This window comes from Aristolochia californica, unplaced genomic scaffold (genome assembly GCF_029961685.1).
Source record: "Aristolochia californica isolate CCGP_79_NKW_82.1479 unplaced genomic scaffold, dmAriCali1.0.hap1 SCAF_1, whole genome shotgun sequence".
In the NCBI taxonomy this organism is placed as follows: domain Eukaryota; kingdom Viridiplantae; phylum Streptophyta; class Magnoliopsida; order Piperales; family Aristolochiaceae; genus Aristolochia; species Aristolochia californica.
In genome coordinates, this window is record NW_027181770.1 from 55,976,401 (window position 1) to 55,995,674 (window position 19,274).

Consider the following 19,274-nt stretch of genomic DNA (forward strand, 5'->3'; position numbering starts at 1 on the left):
GAAAATGGCAACTCTAGAAATGAAGCAGCTGCTGGAGAGAGGCTAGAAAAATGAATATTCTGAATTTTTGGTCTGTGATGGCATTCCTCCGTATATAAATCTGTGAAAAACTTGAGCAACACATTAGTGATCGAAGTCCTACACGATGTTACCTCATTATTGATGCATAATGAGGTAATACGGTTGGTCTTTCACTTAGCCGAAGCCATTGAGTGAAATTTTTTTGTGTTGGCGTCTCCCTCTTTGAGCCATTTAAATCTGGCACGTTGTTTCCAACGGACCTTCTCTTGATGAAGGATTAAATTGAGATTTGAGTTTAGAGAAATACGGGTAGAGAACTCCGCTGGAGATAAATACCTTTTCTCCTCTGCCAAGTCAAAGTCCGCAATTTGGGAGATAATGGAAGACTTCTCAGCAGCTGAAGAAGTGATGCATTGTGGCCCACTCCTTAATTTTCTGTTTTAGGAACCGAAGCTTTAGAGGAAAGGCCCACTCTCGCCTGCCCAAAGATGGACCCTCAGCCCACCATTCATCTACACGAGCTTCAAATTTTTTGACAGATAACCATGAATTCTCGAACCGGAAAGGAGAAGGGCCCCATTTCTCGAAGGAGGTGGTTAGCATGATTGGCCAGTGATCTGATCCCACCTTGTTTAGAACCCGACCAGAGACATTCCCAAACAGTTGCAGCCATTCAGTGCAGGCCAAAAATCGATCCAATTTGGATAAAATTGGCTGATGCTGGTTGTTCGACCAAGTATAATTCTTCCCTGAGAGGGGGACCTCATCCAGACCGCATCGGCCAATAAAATCAGAGAAACTGCGCATAGAAGCCGAGATGCGATTTGCCGGCGGTTTCTTCTCACTGCAGTAGCGAATTGCGTTGAAATCACCAGCGAAAAGCCATGGGAAACTCTAGGACTGAAAGAGATTGCTGAGCTCTTCCCAAAAAAGTCCACGCTCACGATATCTTGTCGGTCCATATACTCCCCCCAATACACCAAATTTTGCCCGAGGAGAGGTCTCTAAACTAGAGACCCACAGAGAAGCGACCTTCAGCCACTTGCAGGGAATCCAAAAGAGTCGAGTCCCAAGCGACTAGAATACCACCCGAGAGACCCTCAGCATTAACAGCCACCCATTTAATTGAAGAGTTAGACCAAAGCTCTTTGACAATAGCTTCGGACATCTCTTGACACTTTGTTTCTTGGAGGATCACAATGGATGGCTTGAATTGAAATAAGAAATTTGAGATCATCCCCCTCTTCCGAAAAGCCCCAGTTCCTCGAACGTTCCAGGAGAGGACGATCATTTAGTACCGTACTTGATGACTCCAGATGCATTCCTGTCTCCAGGCAACGGGCCTCTGAAAATTGCTCCCATAAGACGGGCCAAATCCATCATATGTTGCCATGTTTCTTCATCATATTTGTGCCTTTCTACTTGGAGAGCCTTGACCACCCTGCCAGGTCTACCAGGAGAGAGAGGGGTTTGGGAGTTTTCTGGATTGTCCTGATTTTGGGCATTAAACTATGGTGCATTAGTTGGAATAGGCTCATGGTGAGAATTTTGTGGTACCATTGGAGGTTGAGGTGGCAAATTAGAAGATTCTAAAATTCTCGAACAGTGGGAATCCGGGATGAGAGGTACCGTTGGGCACAGTTCTGTTTGAGGTTCTGGGGTGATGAAGTGACAAGATGGGTTAGTTTGAAAATTTATGACTGCATGCTCGAGATCAGTCTTATGCTGTTGTTGTTCTCGAGAAAGTGGACTCCAGAGACAATTGGAAGTGGAGAAAGGGATATCAGGCGGACGTTTATGAGTAGGGGAGGTTGCGCCAGTTGGAGAGTGATTAATCTGGGAGTTTGAAACGTTAGTTAAGGAGGTAGCCGAAAAGGAGGACAGAGGAGGTTGCGTTATTTCTGGGTTTGGAGGGATAGAAGTGGGTTGGTAAGAGGTAGAGTTTGGGGATTAGGGAAAGTAGAAGAGGGGGTTTTCGGAGATTTTTCAGAATTTTCTGATGAAAAGTTTGAAAACAGCCTTGGCGAGCACCCGTCTTCCATCTTTGTTTCTGTGTACTCTCTTCCTACGCCGCTGGTCGAGGTTTCATTTGAAACCGAGGCTGTGTACGGTCTGACAACTTCTGTAGAGTGCCCATTTGAAATCGAAATAGTCCTTAGGTTTTCGAGGATCGTACCTGGATGTAACGTTGTAGCAACTTGGGGATTTTCTTCTCGGAGCTTTGAGCCAGACATATGCCGAACATTTTCTCCTCGGAGCTTTGAGCCAGACAACTGCCGAACATTTTCCGATTGAACCCCATTTTCCTTAGCTTTTGGAGAAGCTTCGTGAAGCTAAGTCGGTGCTGGGTCGAAAATTGGAACTAGCTTCGGCATCTGGGTGCTCGTGCCAGAATCCTCGGGGAGACCTCCTCTCTCGGGCAACGTATCGCTAAATTTAAAAATTGGAGTACTCGTGTAAGAGTTTTCGGGACTCTGACCTGCATTTGGTGCATATTTACGCCTTGACCCAGTTTCGTCAACAACTTTGAAACTTGGCGTACATGAGTTAGAGTCCTTGGGACTCTGAATTCCTTTTGCCATCGTGGTACGCCAGGACCTGAAATTATTCAGGGTACTGACGGGGTCTTGTCTCGAAGTACTTCCCCAAGAGTTTGAATTTGAACCCGAGTCAGATCCAGAACTCGGCAGAGAGGTTGATTCACTTGAGTCCGACGGGTTGTAGACCGAGTTGACTCGGTTAGAGGGAGAGATGGATTCCGTTCGTCCCTTTTGAGTCCGGCGGAGCTCCGGTGGCCTCAGAGTCTCCATGGGGCCAAAAACCACCTCAATCCATACGAAATCCCCGCCGAAAATTAGCTCCATGAATAATGTTGCCGACCAACGCGAGCTTGGGGCGACGAACGCCCTTGCAACATCCATTTTCAGTTTCCCGGTCGTGTCTTCATCCCAAAGAATAATGCGTCCGAAGGAGCAGAAAATACGTTGCAGGACCTCCTCTGACCATAATTCGATTGGAAGTCCCTTAACGATAATCCACTGTCCGAGGGGGAGATTTCTGGTGGTCTCCTCCCATTCCAACACTAAAATTTCATTTTTGAACTCCCATAAGCTGTCGGTGAGAACTGCCTTCGCCTCCTCCCTTGAATTGAGATAGACTAGCCATTTCCAAGGACTCAACCGGGAGATTTTTGGAAGGCGATCGGCTTGGAGTTTCTTCCGAAACCAGTGAGCAAGGCTTTCGCTTGTCCAGTTATCAGATTTGGTCATCACTGTCAGAGCCGATTGCAGAGCTTTGCTTCCATTCGAGAAAAGATCCGAGGGGAGATGTATGGAAATGTTTTGGACTTTGGGGTAGGGAGGTTCCTGGACGGAAGGTATCACAGGGGTGGGTTGGGGATTTGAGATGCAAGGAGAGGGGGGAAATGGAGGTCGTCTTTTTTGGGGGGGATGGGATGAATGGGTGGGGGAGTTATGGACGAGATCAGTGGGATGAAATTTAGGAGTTTTCCCCTCAAATCTTTCCAACAGAATGAATCCCCAAATTTTTCCGGAATGTAGATTCGAGCCATTATCAACAAACCTCTGCACTGGACGATCTTCAACTCTCTCATTCCTTTCTTTCGGAATGCCGAGACGGAGAAGGAGAGTTCTCCGACTCTAATCTCCCGCAGACGAGGGGCATTCGACTCTTCCTTATCGACGAAACATTCTGCGAAATCCACAGCTGCGGCTACCGGGAAAGAGAGGAAAGAGCGTCTATTGTCGTTTTTCACTGTGATTCGAATCATCTTTCCGAATCTCCCTTCTTTGAGCTCCAAGAGATTTTCGAGTTTCTGCGTACCTGCTTCTGCTTCCATTCTTTTGCCTTTTTTCCCGGAGTTCCTACCTCTTGCTGTGCACCATTCTCCATCTTCATCGTCTTCTCCTCGATTGGGGGCTTTTCCGGTCGTCGGCAGAAGCTCCTTCGATACCGCCGGAGCTGTCAAAGTCGTCGTCTTCGTTGTCGCCGGTGGTTGGAGCCGCCGCATTCTCCTCCTCCTCAACATCACAGTAACTGGATGATTTTCCCGGCTCAGAAGTGTAATTTGCTGTTCATGTGCGGGGAGATCTCTTGCATATGGTAAGTACAAAGTTTCCCTGAAATACCCCTGCAACTAAGAAGCTTGGCACTGAAGTAATCCTAACTTGTACATGCAAGCCATGCAAAATAAGTAAATGCTCAAAATAGAAAGTCTACATATAACCCCCTTACACCCTAGTTCTAGGAATTCAAAACAGAAAAAAACCTTAGTTTTGTGCAAAATGTTGAATTTGTGAAAAAGAGAAATACTTCACTAACTTGTTATAATTTAAGTACAATGAGCCTCTATTTATAATAGATGAAACAAGTAGAATCCAATTACAATTAAACTACCCTTATCCTAGTTACACCCAAAGTTATACACTAAAAGATAAGTCTTAGAACAATTGAACAACTGAATAAATAGAAGACTAACATAATTAAAACACCTTAATTGAGACTCTTTTGTGAGACTCCTGTAAAAATCCTCCATAATAATTCTGGTTATGTGAGAGTTCTTGCTGTGAGAGTCATGTAAGACTTTTTCATAACTGCTATTCGACACAAAATTAAACAAATTCTACTATTCCAATTGTGTTGTTGATCAAAATCTGGATTGTCCTCATCAAATTCTCTTTTTATGTTCAGCAACAATCTTAATCATCATTAAAGAAAACATATGTGCATATGGAACTGGACTCTGTTAGTTTCAGGTGGAACTTGCAGTTGCAGTATTTGCTAGGAAAGTTCAGAAGATTTTTTTAATTGTTGTGGGGTCTACTCATTATTTTCTTTTTTGAAAGTTTAGTTCTCTGTCATTTTCAAAACAATAGTTCTCTTCTTTTCCTTGTCTTTAATTTGATATGGCACTTTGAAATTGTTGTCTTTGTGGAATATTCTCTAATCATTTGAATATTTGTCCAGATCATGGGGTATAAAATTTTTACGCATGAGATTCACTCAAGTTATGCAGCAAGGATAGACAATTTTAGGAGTTATGATACGGTCAGCAAAGATATTACTCAAAGGTGGACATACCCTTTTGTGCCAGATGTGCAGTTTAGTGGAAATTGTCCTCTGATTAAGCTAGAAAGACAAGGGATCTACAAGGCAGCAGGTAGGCACGAGAACAACTTCTTGTACAGTCTTTGCTTGATTTTCTTTGTCAAGGCTTCTATTGGATATTTGATGGTGGCACCTAATTTCTAGGAATTTTCTTCTGATGAAATATTTACCCTTTTTGCTACTGTTTACGTTTTTTGAACACATACTTTCCTCGTTGAGTCAGGATTCTATGTAGTCTTTTACCTGAAACTACTTTGGTAATTTCTTTTTCTTAAACCTACCCTTAGCTAAATGTGTAGATATTTTATTTTACATTTGATCTCGTGGTGTTTATCTGTGTACAGAATGGAAATCATGTACTCCTGTTGATGTGTCATCAAATTAATAAGATGCATACCTTCTGTTGGCATAGATACTTTTGTATATTTTCACAATACTTTCTGTTGTATGGCAAAATATGTGAAACACTGTTTATTATATCTAATTTAACATTTGTAGTTTTGATATGGTACTACTAAGCATGAGGTAATTTTGTACATTTGTAAAAGATACTCATGTGTGCATTGTAAGCGAGAAGCAAAAAGTCCAGTGTCATGTATTCGAACTAGAACTGCTGTCCTCTTTGGTTCGTACATTGCTAGAGCCTATTTTCTATTGAAAGCCAGCTGATCCAGCTGTATGGACCATGTGGTCGAAAACCAGCTTGTGAAAGACGTCTTGTTTGGTTTGATTTACCTCTGCTTCTAAAATTTGAGACCTCTTGCAGTGAAGAAAGTGCCTAACCACCATATTATACTGTTTGAAGCTAAAAGGGTATCATTGTAATAACAACCATTTTTGAGTTCATTGTGTTGGTATGTAAGTTCTCTTTTATTATTTCAGTTTTTACTCCTGTTTTCTATGTTTAAGTTAGGGGCATTTGTAATTTTTAACCTCAAGTAATTAAGATAAAAACAAGATGAGGGTCTAGCAACACACAAATTAGACAGTCTACTCCTTTCTATCCCTGGGAGCTCTCTTGGTCTCTGTCTGTTTCTCTTTTCTTGCTCTCTTGATCTCAGTTTTCAACTCTACAAAACCCTAAACAGAGTATACTTTCTGTCTGTTTCCGTCTGTCTTTCTCTGTCTGTCTGTTTGTCTATCTCTCTTATAGATTTTTTTTCTGTTATGGCATGATCCTTAAGTTGTATAAATCAGATTAACATGGATGTATATAAAAAACTTAGGGCTTCACTTTGGAAGTTTGATTTTTTGTGTTCACTGCACATGTGGAAGAAAGCGGTCTGTTTTCCTGGGCTCGGGGTTCCAAAATTTTAATGGTGCGTCTGTTTTGATGTGAGATGTGTTCTTCTCTCTATTTAATCTCTTTTTAAAATTTTATTGGGTTGAGCTGCCCTATTTTGGAAAGATTGGATGCAATTATTTTGCTTTTTTCTTTCAATCTTCCGCATCCCTAAAAGGGTTTTTTTGCACATAATTGAGAATTTAGCTCAATCTTTCCTGTTTCTGCTCTGTGCTTTAAATTCATCCATGGTGGCTGAAAAATCTTTTTTTAAATATATTTTAAAAGAAGAGGGGATATTTTTCAAAAGACAAAGAAGGATGAATAGAAGAAGAAACATTACATCTCAGTGGAAAAAAGAAACCAGCAAAAAAAGATGTCACTAATAGAAAATGCAATATATTAAAATAAGTAAAGAACATCCATCACGATATCTCAAAGGGTAAAAGAATCTCCCACAAATGAGCTAAAGAATCTGCCATGCCCATTTTTCAGAAAAAAAAAATCTTCTGTGCCTTTTGCACTCAGCAAACTAGGATATCAAGAGACCAGAAGGCATCTATAAATGTCACAAATCTCGTCGTGAATGGTGAGAAACCACCATGGAAGGGCTTTCCCTGAAGAAAGCCAGCTGATCACCTCTGAGAGCACCTTCCATAACTAAAGGGCAGGACTTAACTATTCTTCCAAGTGGATAGTCAACTCTCTTTGTGTTATATATTCACTTATAGGATCAACTATTTCTTGTAAGCTGATAATGTCTGATATCATTAATTGGATTGTTTCAATGTTTCTCAGATGTAATACAATCACGTTCTGCACGAATTGGTCCTTTCACGTTGGTTGGAAGTGGGACCTCAATTGGTGACAACTCTACTATCTCAAATTCAATCATTGGTGAAGGTTGCATTCTTGGGTCCAATGTTTCAATTGAAGGTTCCTATATATGGGATAATGTCACCATTCATGATGACTGTAAGATAAGCCATGCAATAGTTTGTGATGATGTGGTCATAAGGGCAGGGGCAACTCTGGAACCTGGAGTTATACTATCATTTAAGGTAACATGTCACTGCTTCTTGTTGCAGCAATGTTTAAGCACTTGTCTTGTATTTGTTTTGCACCAGTACATTGTAACCAAGGATGTGTGTTTCTCTCATAGATTTTGTTTTTTGGTGCAATGTTTATTCTGCTTATTCTCTTGGAGTAAAGACATTCCTGTTCAGTTACAAGATTTTTAGGGACAGTAACTGTTTACTTTTTAATAATATAATTCATTAGCGGTGATGGAGAGCAAGCGAGGGTTGGCGATTCTACGGATCGTTGTCGATCTGCTGGTCAGAAAAACGATCGTGATCCTGCCTTTCGAGAGAACATGGAAGGCGATCAGAAAGATGGGAGGAGATTGGCTGGAGATGGAGTGAACTATGACGATCTGATGCTGGTGGTTGAATGGGCGTTTTGGAACTCGACTGCGACTTTGAAGATGGAGATTTGAGAACCCAAGCTCTGAGGATCAGATTTGACGACGAAGCTGTGAGAAGAGTTCTGATCAGCACGACAGGCGGAATGACAGTCCAAGGACCATCGAAGAAGAAGATGATGAACACGTCAGAAACTGGGTTATTATTTGCCGGAGATCTCTGCGACGTAATATTTGCACTACCCCTAAAATTGCAACCTCTGAGGACTTTCGTTTTGAATACGGGAATTCTCACTATTTTGAGTGCAATTTCCACTCCAACCCATGTATTTGGGTGAATGTGTGAAATGGAGATAAGAGATCTTTCATCTCCATCCCCCTGACAGCTTGCCATGCTTTCATTCAGCAATTTGAAGCCGCCACTGCAGACTGCCTCTCCGAGTCTATGTGGACAAAGGATCTTTGGACTGGGACGATACAATTTACCTTCCTGGTCTTCCGAAACAAAACAGCATGGAGTGCCAAATCGAGCAGAGACGTGGTCGCACTACAATGGCGCGTGTTTACATTCCAAAGCTCGCTGGTTCCAAATTCTGTTGGGATCACTTCACCCACTGTTTGCGGCAACTTCGAACCCCCTTACCTTCACAACCCACAACCAATGCCACTGCTACTGCTGCTGCCACATTTCCCCCTCTTATCCACCTCTACACTCACCTCTACTCATTAAAACTTTCATGCCCCCCCAATCACTCCTCCCTCTTCCTCATCTTTGACCGCATCACCACCACCCCCTAATGCATATCGCCACACCCACTGATGAACGACTTAGAAATGTGCAACCTAGCTATCTTGCCATCACTCAGCCCCCATCCCCCCTTCCATCTACTTTGTCTTGGTTTAGAGCGACTCGCCTTTGCAGTTATCGCTACTGCTAGTAATCCGAAAGAGGATGGTATTGATCTTTCTCGCTGGTTTGCCTCACAACTCGGGCTAGCTTACCAGCCTCTTTGCTCGTTTTTGTGACCCGGTCAATGGATCATTCAGGTTAAATCTCTTAGTGACTGGCTACTTTCCGCGACTTTGCTGTTGATACTATCTGGAATTAGGAACCATTCTCGTCCCACGACCCATTGGGACAATGGCTGGTCATTCAGGGACTCTTGTCGGAACTCTGAGACAATACTGTTTTTAAGCTCATTGCCATCAACTTTGGCAAACTGATTCGGTTCAATGATTCCGGGAAAGAGATGTCGCTTCAACACTGCCAGATTATTTGTCATCCTGAACAACCACCTTTCAGGACATTCCTTACTGAAGATCACTGTTGTGGACTACGTTTTCTGGACCAGAATAGAGTTTGAGGCATTTGGGGAGCTTGCCTGGATAGACTGTGGACATTGGTCACCTGGAAGATGCAACTCGACCTATTTGCTTCCAAATAACTCACTTGGTCACCTCCGACTTGACCCAAGTCCGTGTCTCAAACTGCCATTCAATGTCTCAACCAGTGCCTCTGACACTCTTCCACCCCCTCCCGCCTTATATTCAAATTCAAAACCCATCGCCGATCAACCTTCTGCCCCAACCTACTGTCCTGGTACCTCTGAATTCTGCTAGACACAATTGCTAGATTTGTCTTTTAGCACCGGACATCCAAGTGTCTCGCCCCCCTGCTCACCCAATACACGTGGAAGCCACACCTGACAATTCTTTTTCACTTTTCCCCATCCAACAAATAACTTATGCAGCCCGTCAGGCTCTCAAAATTTCTTTAACCCCACTGACCTATCCAATCGTTTCACACAACTCTGCCACGTCAGCCTGCCATAAGTCAACCACACCCACCTCCCTCTCTTACTACCTAGGGCAAGCAGACTGAAAATGAATACCGACCCGGGGGGCTGGCTGGCATTTATAGACCTACTTGCAACCGAGAAAGAAACCTGTTTTGGGATGAATTGTACAATCTCATTTAAGGATGGGAGCACTCCTGACAATCTCATTTATAGAAACCTTACTAAACAGAACCTTTCTCGACAACAAGATGTTGGAGAAAAACACCTAGTTTAGCCTGACTATCCGCTAAGTGATTAGTGGATCTAGGAATATAATTCTAAATACATTGTAATTGGAAAATTAAAGTACATATATCATCAAAAAGATCTTAGTGCCGCCAAGGAGGTTTGCATGTCTTCTTACACCAGTTGATGACAACTTTAGAATCGCCTTTGACACATAGAGGACCTACCATCCTCTGATTAACAAATTAAGACCATTAAACAATCCAGAGAGCTCGGCTGTTGTTGAATCTGATACCCCAATTGGCCCGGAAAAAGAGAGGAGAAGGTTTCCTTTATCGTCATGGATAACCCCTCCATATCCAGCAGGCCCCGGACAACCCAACGTGCTTCCATCGAAATTCAGTTTGGAGTATCCTATCGGGGGAAGAGACCAAGTTTCCATAATCAGAGGGCGGGGGTGGTGAGACATTTTTGCAACAAGATGCCAATTTTCTCGTATGTTAATTCCTTCGAGATTTTTAAATTCTTTTCTCATAAGAATCCAGGAAGTAACTTGCCCAACGATTCTGTTGCTAAGAATATTTTCGGGAAGAGATTTTCTATTAAACCTCCTATTATTCCGTTCTTTCCATGGGGCCCAAACGATTTGGCCAACGCAACAGGAGATTAATAGCTTTCCAAGCTTTGGGAGTTGAGCCTTTGTGATCGTATGAATAGTAGATGTGAGATTTTGGGAGTAGTAGCATTGCAAACCAATTTTGTTGATGAGTTTGGTCCAAACAGAGTGGGCATAATTACAATGCAGTAATATATGGTCCGCAGTTTCAGTAAAGGTTCAGTAGAACATGCACAGGGGATCCAAAACATGCGTTCTCCGCCGCATTAGCGAATCAGAGGTCAAGATTTTGCTTTGGCATTCTGTCCAGATAAATTTTTTTGCTCTTGGAGGCTCGTGTAAGGACCATGCAATAGCAGATGGGTGACATGATTGAGCAGAGGGGGGAGAGAGAAGAGAGTGATAGGCAGTTGAAGTAGAAAACGTACCTTTGGGACATGGAGTCCATATCAAGGTGTCAAGAGCATTTTTGATACGAACCGAAGATAATCTCGTGACGAGTTCGGCAACTTCTAGGGTTTCCACTTTTGTCAATGCTCTTCGCAAGTTTAAATTCCACTCACAAGAATTCTGCCCAACCGCTGAAATATTCGCCTCCTTGTTTTTGGCAAGAGAGAAAATTTGACCATGGCTAGAATTTAAACTAGCCGGGCCTACCCACCAATCTGTCCAAAATTTTGTTCAACTGCCAGATCGAATGTAACACTTGACAACATTTTTGAAAACAAGTAACAAACTTGCTATCTTTTTCCAAACAGGAGATAATCTGTTATACCTTCCTCCTATCCACCATCTAGAGAACTTGTCTGCTTTACCCGTCGCTATATTCCGCCAAATCAAATACGGGTACATATTAAATTTCTAGATCCACTTCATAAGCAGAGCAGAGTTTGTTGCTGTAGTGTCACGAATCCCAAGACCACCTCAACAAGAGGTTTACAAACGTTCACTAGGCAATATTTACTTTCACCATTTTGCCCACACCATAAAAATCTTCTTTTTAAGGGCTCTATTCTATTTCTAACAGAGGCAAGGCAAAGCTACAAAGAAAGAAAATGAGACGGTATACCGTGTAAACAAGTCTTAATAAGAGTAAGTTTACCAGCTTTGGACAAGAACTTTTCTCTCCAGGAGGCAAGTCTACCTTCAAGACGCTCAATGACTGGGTGCCGAGCAAATTTTGAAGGTAAGACAGGGAAATGAGGAAGTCCCAAATATGTGCCCGGAGGGGAGGTAACTTCACAACCCAAATAATTAGCCATGGAATTTAGAACCGAATGATCAATATTGAAACCCAAAATAGAAGATTTAGCCCAACTAACCTTTTGACCAGAGGACAACTCAAAAAGGTTGAGCAGAGCTTTCAAGTGGGAGATTTGACTCAAGGTACCTTCTCCGAAAAAAAATAGTATCATCAACATACTGCAATAACGGAATATCTTGGCCAGGGTCATTTGAGATAGGATTAAGCCAACCAGTTCTTTTGGCAAATCGGACCATAGAAGCAAGATGTTCCCCCATGAGAGTGAAGAGAAGTGGGGACAATGGGTCACTTTGTCTAATTCCTCTTGTAGCTTTGAAATAGCCGCAGGGCATTCCATTTACTAGAATTGAAAATGATGCAGAAGAGATACAACTTCTCATCCAAAATTTCCATCGAGTCCCAAAACCCATTCTATCTAGAAGGTAATCAATTAGCTTCCAGTTTGCTCGGTCAAAGGCCTTTTCAAAATCAATTTTCAGGACGAATTTGGGCCTAATTGATTTTTTGAAGGTGTCTAGGAGTTCATGGGCAGCCATGGCAGAGTCTAAGATATTTCGATCCCGGATAAAGGCATTTTGGCAAGGGCTAATAATTTTGGAGAGGTGAATCTGAAGACGATTAACAAGCAGACGGACTATGATTTTATAGTAACTAGTGGTGAGATTGATTGGTCTAAAGTCTTGTGGAAGGTTGGCGCGAGATTTTTTTGGGATCAAAGCAATAAAGGGTGATGCTGACTTGGTGGAACTTCTGGACAAACGCATAAACATCTGATTTAATGGTATCCCAATATTCGTGGTAGAACTCACCATTAAAATCATCCGGCCCAGGGGCTTTATCTTTCGGAAGCCCCATGGCAGTTGAATCTATTTCTTCTGTGCTGAAAGGCTTCTCCAAGTCAGTTGCCTCTGACGAAGAGATTCGCAGATAGTCTAGCTGGGGCAGCTTCGGCCGATTAAAACGCTCTTTAGAATACAGTTCTGAGAAAAACTTCACAAAAATATTAGAGATAGAGGGGCTATCCGTAATCACTTGGTCTCCGTGACAGAGGGAAGTGATACGGTTAACCCTCCTTCTGGCCGAGGCAATAGCATGGGAAAATTTTGTATTTCCATTCCCCTCGGCCATCCAGCGAAATCTTGCGCGCTGTTTCCAGCGGACAGTTTCGCAACGAATCAGATTAGAAAACTCAGAATTTAATTGATTTCTAAGAAGTAAATCAGAGGGAGAAATAGACCTTTGCTCTTCGAGTAGGTCGAGCTTCGAGATGCGACGACGAACCGAATCTTTCCGAGAAGCAGTAGTAGCATGATGAGAAAAAGACCACAAATGAATCTTCGACTTCAAAGCTATCAATTTAAGGGCAAGTTTCCAGCCAGGGTTAGGGTGATGATCCAATTCTTGCCACCAGACCGGAACAGAAGAGTTGAAGACTTCCAAAAGAGTCCAAGAATTTTCGAATCGGAAGGGAGAGCGCCCCCAGGCAGAGGGGAGGGTGTTAATTTGAATAGGCCAATGATCAAAACTGACTTTGTTGAGGACTTGGCCAAATGTGTTTGGGAAAAGATTGAGCCATTCATTGTTAGCAAAAAAACGGTCCAATTTAGAAAGCATTGGAGAGGATTGGCCATTTGACCAAGTGTATTTTTTCCCGGACAGAGAAATTTCTGAAAGTTCGAGAGTACCAGTGAGATCAGAGAAAGCTCTTATAGATGAAGTAATTCTGGGGGGGGGGGGACTTTTTCAGAGCAAAGAAGAATGGAATTAAAATCACCGGCCAGAAGCCAAGGCAGATCCCATAGATGGACTAGTTGAAATAATTCCTCCCAGAAAAAGGCATGATCAATAGGTCTAGCCGGACCATACACATCGGCTAGAGCCCACGAGGTGCCCAAAAAGTAATCTTGGAAGCGAATGCCAATGGAGTATTGATCCAACTTGCATAGATTAGCGTTTATCACTTTTGGGTCCCAGATGACAAGAATGCCACCCGAGTGCCCAATAGCATCGACTGTTGCCCACGCAGGATCCGAACCATACCATAAATCGCGAGCAATAGAGTAATCAAAATTTTGCAGTTTCGTTTCAACAAGAACTACAATTTTTGGCTTACATTCCAGAAGGGCTGCTTTGATGATGGCGCGTTTAGACTGTGAGCCGATTCCTCTGACATTCCATGACATGATGATCATTTAGAGACTGGTAGGTTGAGATCCTTCTCCCATTGGCAAGAAGCCTTGTAGTAGTAAGAGCTGAAGATCCACGCAAGTTCGGTTAATTCGTTGTATTCATCCGGTGGACGATCTAAGTCTTGTTCTTCCAGGAATTGGAGGAGAGTATCCTTAGGTTGGGGTTGGGGCTGCTGTTGGGTACCCGGGTAGTAAGCAGACATAAAGTTTGTTGTTAAGTGTGGGTAAGCATACTCAGGTTGGGGCTGGGGCTGCGACTGGGTACCCGGGTAGTAAGCAGACATAAAGTTGGTTGTTGCTGGAAAATCTAATGCTATTAGATTTTGTTGCTGAAGAATTTAATGCTATTAGATTTTGCAATGAAAAATTCTCTCATGCCATCCGTATCACCTCATCTATGCGCAAATTTGCTGATTTTATTGGAAGTTGTGAGCTTGAGGAGATTAATCTTTGAGGAAAAACTTACACTTGGTCCAATGGGCAATGAACACCAATTCTCTCTAAGCTAGACCGCTTTCTTGGTACCGGAGATTGGCTGAGATTATATGACGATGCTAGTGGAATGGTTTTCAATCAAGCTGGATCGGACCATTGACCTATCCAGTGAAATACTAAGTTTGGAAAGTGGGGGCTGGCTCCCTTTCGGTTTGAAAATTCGTGGTTGAATGATAAAGCTTTTGATAATTTTATTGCTGATTGGTGGACTGAAATGAATGGAACTAACTATGATGGTTGGGCTTTCCCTCATAAACTTAAGCTCTTGAAGAGCAAACTTTTGGGTTGATCCTTGGATTGTCGCTGCTCCGCCAGTGTTGAGAAGCTCTCCCTCCTTTCTCAAATTGCTTATCTCGATTCTACCGAAGAGCAAATGTGCCTCACTTCCTGTGAATTTTCTAATTGAATTGATTTGCAACATAAATTCCAATCTCTTGTTTTTGGTGAGCGGATGAATTGGAAGTAGAGGGCTAGATTTAAATGGCTAGCTGAAGGAGATACAAATACTAAATTATTTCATGCAGTCGCTTTGGCAAGATGAAGGACTAATGGAGTTGCCTCATTATCCTTAAATAATGAACTCACTTCGGATAGAGCCTCAATTTCTAATGCTTTAATCAACTTCTTTGCAGGTCTCTACATGAAAGAATGTCACACTAGGCCGAAGCTCCTTGGCTTGCATTTCCCTTCAATCTCCCTTGCCTTGGTTGCTTTGCTTGAGCTGCCCTTCTCTGACATTGAGATTTAGGATGTGGTTCTTGGCCTCCCTAATGACTGGGCCCCTGGTTTGGATGGCTATAATGGAGTGTTCTACAAGTGGTGCTGGCCGGTGCTAAAAGAGGATATTTCTTCCATGGTTCGTAGTTTCTATAATGGTGGCATTACCTTTAAAAGTGTGGGAACCTCTCTCATTGCTGTCATCCCCATGAAGGCAATTGTTGAGCTTCGAGGGGATTTCAGACCCATCAGATTGGTTTCTAGCTCCTACAGGATTATTGCTTGGCTCCTCTCTCACAGACTCAAGGCTGTCCTTCCTGTGGTCGTTCATTGTGGCCAGTGTGCCTTTGTTCATGGACGTGACATATTGGATTCCGCTATGGTCACTCATGAGATTCTTGACTACTTCATGCGATCTGCGCTCCCTAGGTTTGTGCTTAAGCTTGATCTTGAGAAGGCTTTCGACTGAGTTAGTTGAACTCTCCTCGATGATATGCGTATGGGATTCAGAGTGAGATGGAGATTTTGGATTCATAGTTGTATCTCTTCTGCCTCCTACTCCCTTCTCCTTAATAGCATAGTTTGTGGTTATTTTAATGGATCCAGAGGCATCAGGCAAGGTGATCCTCTATCCACCCTTCTTTTTAACTTCATTGCTGAGTATCTGTCGTCCTTGTTCTACTCAACGAAAAGAGTGGGGTGGCTTAGTGAGATTGCCAACCATGAGGAATTCGTCATACCCTTGTTGAAATTTGTTGATGACACCATATGTTTTGGCGTGGGCACCCTCGAGCAAGTCTTGTAGATCAAGGCTCTTCTTGGTCTCTTTGAGCTACATCGGGTCAGAAAATAAACTGGAGCAAAATCACCATCATTGGATACCATATTGATCCTGGTTTACTTCATTCTATGGTTGACACTTTAGGATGTGCTGTTGCCACTCTCCCCACTTCCTACCTTGGGCTACCTCTGATTGATAGTAGACAGTGTATGGGGCTCTGTGCTCCTGTCATTGAGTGCCTCAAAAGGCGACTTTCCACCTGGCAGGGAAGACTTCTATTGAAGGCGGGGCGACTCACCCTCCTTAACTCTTGCATTGTAGGTTTGCCAAATTATTTCCTCTCATTCCTACCTTGTCCTGCCTCCATTCGCTGTCGCATTGATACCATCAAGAAGCACTTCTTATGGAGAGGAGCCAACAATGAGTTCAAGTATCACTTAGTGGGATGGAAAGACGTCTGCATACCTAAGATTTTAGGGGCCCTTGGTGTTCGACAAACTAAGGATTTGGAACAAATGGTTATGGAAGATTAACTCTACCTTAGCCGCTATTTGGAAGCCCATGGTTCTTGCAATGCTTCAGATTACTGGGTCTTTTTGGGTTCTGGATGGTAGACAACAACGCCCATCTCCAATTTGGAGATCCATTTTCAGCCTCTTAGTATTCCATTTGGCAATTCACTTCTTTGTGGGCAACGACTCTAGTTTGGATTTCTGGTCTTACTGGTGGTCCGGGAACGAACCTCTTATCACCTCCTTTCAATCACTATTGCAACTCACAATGGCTGAAGCTTGGGGCCTTGGTTCTTGGAATTTGCATCTTCGTAGGGGACTTTCTGATGAGGAAGCCTTGGCTGCTTGCAATCTTATTGAGGGTCTTAACACTATAAAAGTTAGGCCCCACATACAGAATGATTTGGCTAATTGAAGCTAGTGGGAGTTTCTCTCTGTCTTTGACATATAGGCACACTATGGGATGGACGGGCCCCCGCAACAAGCATGATGTTGCTCTTGTTTGGTGCCTCATGGCCTCTCATAAAGTCAAATTCTTCTTATGGAGTGCCTGTCTCAATAAAATTCTCACTGCAAACAATCTTTGAAGGCGTGGAAATTTCATACCTTGCCCTTTGTGCCCTTCTACAACCTTCAGGAAGAAACTATTAGCCATCTTCTCCTTGATTGCCCCTTTGCTTGGCATATATGGACCTCCCTCCTTGGCAGATTGGGACTCCAGCTTTATTTCCCTCGTGACCTGCTTGGAATGTGCCACTTATCCTTTGGGTGCTGCATCCCCTTTCTTGGTAGACTTCTTCTTTCATTTTGCACCACCACGTACCCTGGTGCCTATGGTAAGAAAGGAATAATTGTCTGTTCAACTGCAAATCCATCACTGTTGAGTAGGTCATTTGCACTACCACTGGACTTATCTTTACTTGGCTTAATACCTGGAGGAAGTTCAATAATCTCATGAACATACCTCTCCGCACTAACGGGTGTGCGATTGCTATGATGACTGACCCTTCTAGAGCCCCTGTGCTAGTTGTATCTTCTATTTTTTGTATTTGGTCTCATATACTCCGATCAACAAATACTGCTGCTGATTCTTGTGCTAAATTAGGAACCTCCCAGCAGTCTCTTGTTGTAAGGGGAGTGATTTCTTAATGTTCTAGTTGCTTTTCTTTTTGCTTTGAATAATATCATCACCTTTTAAAAAAACAATATAATTCATTAGTTTGCGATTATAACCTTTTACTATCCTACTAACTTGAAGTCTAAACTTAGTATGGATATGTTAAATTAGCTTTGATTACTTTAACCTATCTCACCCCAAAACGAAAGTACTTCAAATTAATCTATCAGATAATAGAGCCGGCAAATGAAATCATAGTGATTATATTTTGTCTTTAGAAATTATATATGTAAATTTGTGACTTGTAACTTCCATATTTGTTAGTTGTCACTAAAAAATGGAAAAAAAAAGAATATGGACTCAGGTCCATGCGGGTGGGTGCAAGCATTTTCTCATTTAACCATCAGCTTTAGATTTAATTCCCGATTCCTAGGAGTTCATTCTTGACATCCATTTCAGGATTTTCATTAGTTTCATTTTTAGTTTAAAATGATAAACGAGAGATAATGCCATGTGTTGGAAATATCATGACTTTGAAAAGAAATGTTGCAAATATCTTGTAAAACAAACTATTTTTCAAACCTCGTAACTTTTCAAAGCATAAAATGGATGCAATCAATAGTTGGTTGGACTTGTGTCCCACCCCTGTGCTCTCTTACCAGCTGCTTTAACTTTGTGCTATCCAACTCAACTGCTTTTAGCCCTGATGGTCCATCTTATACCAACTAGGCTATTTGTTTAGCAATATTGACTTTCAGTACCGAAGTTGGGGCAAGTAGTTCAACCTGAATTTGACAGTGTAGTTGGACAAGATGGATGTCGTTGAACTTCTTTCTTTTGCTACAATAAATTCTTGTTATTATCTTTTAAATTTTTTTCTTGTTAGTCTTTTGTCAGACTGAACCATAGTGACATGTTGGCATTCTTGAATAAGAAAAAGAGAAATGAGCCTTAGAAATTGTTTGACTCAGTGGTTTAAGTATGCAGTGATGTAGATTAGAGAAGATTGCAAACAGGTATCAACCAATTTTAGCTTATCAGAAATCATTGGTAGACCTCTTGTTTTTGCTCTCCTTTGTTCCCTTCACTTCTTAATAAAATTTTCATCAATTTTCAAGTAGTCTTTAGTTGAAGAAAAGATCTTTATTGTGTTAAAAGTGACTCATGTCCTGCTTGCAATAATTGATGGTTTGAATCTAGAAATAAAAGATGAGCAGTAAGTCTTTTTCAGGTTGCTATGGTTATAGCTAGCTCTGATAACTTGTCTCTTCCAGGTTGCTATTGGGCCACAGTCTGTTGTTCCTGCTTATTCAAAGGTGTCTCTGCTCCCTCAACCGAAGAAACAAGATAGTGATGAAGAACTAGAATATGCAGACAGTAGCAGTGAAGTGGTAGAAAGCCCAGGTAAATCCTTTATTTTTAATTTCAATGTATTTTTTATCCTTTTCTCATTTGTGTAGTCAACTGAGCTGAGACATGATTACAATGTGCGAAGGAAACGTTGATTTTAGAGATTAATATGTGCATCTTAACTCAAAGCACCTCTTTATTTTTACAAAAGATGAATTATCTTTGCGTTTCTGATGTAAATGCACTTGTATTGTGTTAAAATTTGACGGAGAAAATTTAAAAAGGAACTCCAAAATATTTAATATGTTTCTCCTTTTCTTTTGGATTTTGTCAAAGTGTTGCAGTAAAGAAAATTA

At 42.1% G+C, this 19,274-nt stretch overlaps 1 protein-coding gene across 2 annotated transcripts in view; it reads left to right on the forward strand.

Moving 5' to 3' along the window:
* The window catches only part of LOC137951882 (uncharacterized), a 61,896-nt gene that overhangs the window by 7,211 nt on the left and 35,411 nt on the right, over positions 1–19,274 (forward strand). For both annotated transcript variants that reach the window (XR_011112167.1, XM_068798853.1), the window contains exons 5-7: positions 5,008–5,200; positions 7,229–7,491; positions 18,843–18,972. Coding sequence is in view for 1 of the 2 variants with exons in the window: in XM_068798853.1 (XP_068654954.1) it covers positions 5,008–5,200; positions 7,229–7,491; positions 18,843–18,972 (586 nt within the window). In the remaining variant the exon portion in view is untranslated. The remainder of the gene's footprint in view (positions 1–5,007; positions 5,201–7,228; positions 7,492–18,842; positions 18,973–19,274) is intronic.